The sequence below is a fragment of the Neodiprion fabricii genome, chromosome 3 (genome assembly GCF_021155785.1).
Source record: "Neodiprion fabricii isolate iyNeoFabr1 chromosome 3, iyNeoFabr1.1, whole genome shotgun sequence".
NCBI lineage: Eukaryota > Metazoa > Arthropoda > Insecta > Hymenoptera > Diprionidae > Neodiprion > Neodiprion fabricii.
In genome coordinates this window covers 11,154,610-11,159,579 of record NC_060241.1, presented here as the reverse complement: position 1 = coordinate 11,159,579, position 4,970 = coordinate 11,154,610, and the positions used below count along the sequence as shown (strand labels likewise).

General features: G+C 37.9%; 1 protein-coding gene across 1 annotated transcript; it reads left to right on the top strand.

The window, feature by feature from the left end:
• The first annotated feature begins 1,254 nt into the window (after window positions 1-1,254).
• On the top strand, window positions 1,255-3,156 carry LOC124178542 (feline leukemia virus subgroup C receptor-related protein 2-like). Its single transcript, XM_046561978.1, has 6 exons — window positions 1,255-1,508; window positions 1,650-2,119; window positions 2,192-2,406; window positions 2,471-2,574; window positions 2,643-2,753; window positions 2,850-3,156. The coding sequence occupies exons 1-6, from the start codon at window positions 1,300-1,302 to the stop codon at window positions 3,118-3,120; spliced, it is 1,380 nt and encodes a 459-aa protein (XP_046417934.1). The 5' UTR covers window positions 1,255-1,299; the 3' UTR covers window positions 3,121-3,156.
• Window positions 3,157-4,970: the final 1,814 nt, after the last annotated feature.

The window sequence follows — 4,970 nt, the reverse complement described above, 5'->3', positions numbered from 1 at the left end:
GCCGATTTCCACGTTGATGTGTATATACATATATATATGCAGATATGGAAGTTCATGTATTTCAAACGCGAAAAAGGGCTTAACAGCCCCATTTTATGTATATATATTAGACTGGGCCAAAAAAATTGACTATTTTTTTTTTTGAAAAATATATTGAGAATATCATTCAGTATGGCAAAAAAAAAAATTTCATGAAATTTTAAGCCCTTAATATTAACTTTAACACGTCTATCATCGCTATTTTGGATTTTTAGTAATAATTTGATATTTTACGTCAGAACTGTCGAAATATTGAAGTGAAAAAATTTATGTTCCCTTATCCCTTTATAAAATTGAATTCCCTACAAAAAAGGTCTGATTATAGATTTTTGTCAGACAAGCCGTTTCCGAGTAATTAAGCTTAATAAATTGATATAATTTCTCGAGAATTTCTCGAGAATTAATCGAGAATTTCTCGAGAATTAATCGAGAAATTATATCAATTTATTAAGCTTAATTACTCGGAAACGGCTTGTCTGAGAATTTCTCGAAAATTAATCGAGAAATTATATCAATTTATTAAGCTTAATTACTCGGAAACGGCTTGTCTGACAAAAATCTATAATCAGACCTTTTTTGTAGGGAATTTAATTTTATAAAGGGATAAGTGAACATAAATTTTTTCACTTCAATATTTCGACAGTTCTGACGTAAAACATCAAATTATTACTAAAAATCCAAAATAGCGATGATAGACCTGTTAAAGTTAATATTAAGGGCTTAAAATTTCATGAATTTTTTTTTTTTGCCATACTGAATGATATTCTCAATATATTTTTCAAAAAAAAGAAATAGTCAATTTTTTTGGCCCAGTCTAATATATATACAATTCCGAACGCAAACACTCCAATGCATTTTCATTTGACGCAGGAATCAAAATCTGAGTACCTTTTTACGTTCGGTAAAGTTGCTCGGCGAAGATAGAAATTATTGCTGATTTTTTTTTTTTTTTTGCTGCCGTCAATTAATGCTGGCTTAGCTTGATGTTATTAATAAGTTTTCCATGCGATCTCATTGTGTGGAAAGATAAATAATTGGCTTAACGTAGTACACCTGTCTTAAATTGAAAAAACATTAAAAATTCTGGAACATTACAATACGGAGTCGTCCGGAGCTTTCGCTGAGTCTGGGCAAGAGAAGCTGGTATCAGTCGAAGCAGCGCCTCAAAGGTGGCAAGCCCAAGGTGCGGATATCGAGAATCCGGATTGAAAGCCGCTCCGCAGCTGAAGTACAGATTTTTTTAAAAAGTGTTGAAGAAAAATGAAGAATCGACGAATCACTGACAATTACGTTTCGCATCCTCTTAAGACCGAATGTACAGAGGAAAACGACGACACGTTCAGCGGCAGTCCGTTAAAAGTCCGGGTTTTCAAAAGACGATGGCTTCAACTATTCTTATTTGCTTTGTGCGGCATATGCAGCAGCTATCATTATGCTCAATTCGTCATCGTCAGCCACATAATAAGTCGGTAAGATAATTATTGATCACCCGTAACGGTATTCTTATTCTTCGTACAAATATAGATGAGCCACTAAAATTTGAAACGGAAGCGAAATCAGTACTCAAAACCTTGACTCGTGCTGCTCATACAGACAAATTGAGTCCTCAGATACTACGACGTCTCAGCGTTGGCGGTAGCATCGACCAACATCATGTTGATGGTAGCCTACGCAGTTTTCCTCTTCCCTGCCATGTTTTTAATGGAACGCATCGGCCTGAAGTGGACGGTCGTGATAGGAGCCGCATTGACGTGTCTCGGAGCTTGGATTAAGGTCTTTTCGGCAGCCAAAGATCATTTTCCGCTGCTGCTCAAAGGGCAAGCCATGGTCGCGATCGGCCAAGTTTTCATTGCTCCTGTTCCGGGAAAATTGGCTGCATTCTGGTTCGGGAATGACCAACTCGCCCTCGCCACCGCCATCGGCTCCTACGCAGCTCACGTCGGCTTGTCGCTCTGCTTCCTGACCGTTCCGGTTTTTGTCCGAAACCGCTACGACGTCGAGGAAATCGGGTACCGATTGTCCGTCATTTACTGGACAGTCGCGATTGCATGTTCAGTCGTAACGTTGGCCGTACTTTTTCGTGAGTCTTTGCAATTCTCCACTTACGAAGACGACGAATTCGTTCCTTAAACGATCCTCTTTTCCCATAAAGTTTTTCAGGACGAACCTCCCGCGCCACCAAGCGAGTCGCGGGCGCTTCAAAAATCCACGCACGAGCGTTTCGACAAAGGAATTTTAGTGTCCTTCAAAAAGTTACTAACAAAGAACAGGAACTTCATCATTCTTTGGAACGCCTATGGTCTGATTGTTAGCATATTTAACTCGATGGGGGCAATTTTGAATCCGTTGGTCTTAACTCACTTCAAGGTAACGCTACTTCCGACTCTGCACGTTCCTGCAGTGTCTTCAGTTATATTTAACCGTCTTTCAGAACTGCGAAGTTGATGTGGGAATAATGTTTCTTTTGCTGTGCTTTGTGGGTACCATAGGTTCGTTGATCATCGCATCAATTCTCGACAAAACGAAGAAATTCAGGTTAGTTGACCGTGGCTGTGACGCGTAACGACTTGAACGGTTGTAACTACAGCGTTCAACAATTACAGAGTCATCGCCATCACCGTGAGCAGTTCGTCTTTATTTTGCGAAATACTTTTTGCCACGACCTTGAATATGGAAATTAAATGGACGGTTTTTCTGTCAATTTCGCTTTTCGGGTAAGTATATCACTGTGATTAGACTACAATTTGAACGATTATTTATGTTATGCTCACGTTTCTCGGTGTGACTACGCGCAACCGTTTCCATTTCAGCATTACTCTGCTCAGTTTCAACGCGATTGGATTTGAATTATGCGCCGAAGCGACTTACCCCGAGTCTCAGGCACTATCGACAGGAATGTTGAGCACAGCGGGCCAAATATACGGAGCTTTCGTAATTCCTCTTATCCTCAAGGTGACAGACGTTTACGGCGAAACGGCTGGACACGCGGTCATTCTCGCAATTCTCGGCCTAGGAACTCTGTTGACAATATCGAATAAAATCGATCTGCGTAGGCAAAGAGCTGAAGAATCTGCCATGTGATATAATGCGCTGAGCCAAGGAGTATCAGACGAAATAGTCAAATGATTTTGATTCCAATAGCCTTCGTCGACGATTCGAGTTTACTTTCATTATTATACATAACAACCGACAAAAGTGATCGATTGAAAATTCTTGCCAAAAGTCGAATATTCTCGGCATCCGCAAATAAACCATTAGGAATTGAACGTTGCAGAGATCAGGAATCAAGATAATTCTTACTCACCAAGTTAGTTGATTCGTCGTGTTCAAAGAATGTGAGAAGAATTTTGGTGCTCCTAATCCGCACGTGAAGTGTCGCCGAAAAAAATGGAGTAACTTTCTCGCGTCTCACTTGTGTTTTTTATTTGATACTAATCTTAAGATGAATTACACGAATAAGAATTTTCATAATCATCTTTTGTCCAAAGTATTTTCTACAATTTATTGAAATTTATTCCTCACATCCCTTCCCTCCCCTTCGTAGAATTCATACAATATCAGTCCTGGATTGAGGAGACTTTCTGTTTCTGCATCCAGGCGGCTCAACGTGATTCTATATTATTTTCAAAAGTTGAAATGGCACCACGTTGGCAAAATGTCAAAGTTAAAAAATCCTGCCTTAAATTATAAACGTTGGTCCTAACCGCATTTGGTGGTTTTCTTAGCTCAGGTATATTTAGCGAGAAGTAAAAAGAGAACGTAAATTTTGACCACTCAACGTTTGCGCAATAAGTATTATAAGCTGTGGGTGCAATCCTCTACGTACACGTGTGATTAAAATAATTTCGATTGAAAATTTTGGTACCCTCAAATTTGGTTGATCAGAAGCTTTAAAAGGCTTCCCTTATTACCCGAATTTTTGATCATTTCTCACTATTTCTTTACGAAATGAGCATCCTTTTAAGCGGATTCTTCTGTACGTCCGAAAACCGATTGTTCGTAACGAATACGAGATTTTGCATTACCTGTAATTTCGAAATCAAGTTATTTGAATCTGCAAGGCATTGGTCAAATTTACCTGTCCAATCAAACGAAAATTAGAAACTTTTTCATTTTCGAGACTCAACAAGAGTTTTTCATTCATTGCCATCACGTTGCATTGAAATATAAAATTACTTCATTGGATAAACTTTATTCTATATTTGTACGATTGTTCTTTACATCAGTATAAGTATGAGTGGTTGCCAAAAAACTGAATAACAACCAAGCAGTCTAATTTCTAAGCAATGAGTGTAATTCAAGGACTAAAACTCTATTGATTACTATTGAGACTTAGATTGAAATAAAAATCTGAATGAGGTTAAAATTTCTTCGTACCATCATCCTATTTTCTCAGCTGTTAGTCCGACGATGTTCTACATTATGCCTATTTAATTTTTCAAGTATTCAGTTAATCTGGATAACATTACATGAATAAATTCCGGAAAATTGGAGTTTTCGGGTCCAAAATGACGAAAAAAAAGGTTTTCAAAACGCCATTTTGAATTTTTTCGATCTAAGATTCGTGGCTTTCGAAAACACTAGAACAGATTTATTTAGAGAGACTGTGATAAATCTGCAGAAGTTCTCCCGTCTTGACGATAATTTACAAGTTTGAAAAAACGAGAATCTGCAGAGAATGAGAAAAAAAAAAGAATAAGGATCAAACCGACACGAGAGTCTCACGAATCTTTTTCGACCTTTACATCCGATGTAAATTCAATGCAATTTACTAACGAGACCGGAAATTTCTCCAAAAGACGATCCGTAATCCATAAATTACGTGTCGTTGGAAAATTGGTAGCTGTATAATAAAAAGCATGATGAAATTCGTTCAATAGAGTTCAACCTTGAGCTGAATAAAGGTATATATATATACATTGAATGCCTCA

Bases quoted from the DNA above. Each gene is read 5' to 3' on its own strand.
- LOC124178542 (XM_046561978.1), top strand. From the start codon at position 1,300: ATGAAGAATCGACGAATCACTGACAATTACGTTTCGCATCCTCTTAAG. The intron at 1,509-1,649 runs GTAAGATAATTA...TTGAGTCCTCAG, and splicing joins GTCAGCCACATAATAAGTCG to ATACTACGACGTCTCAGCGT. The intron at 2,754-2,849 runs GTAAGTATATCA...TTTCCATTTCAG, and splicing joins CTGTCAATTTCGCTTTTCGG to CATTACTCTGCTCAGTTTCA.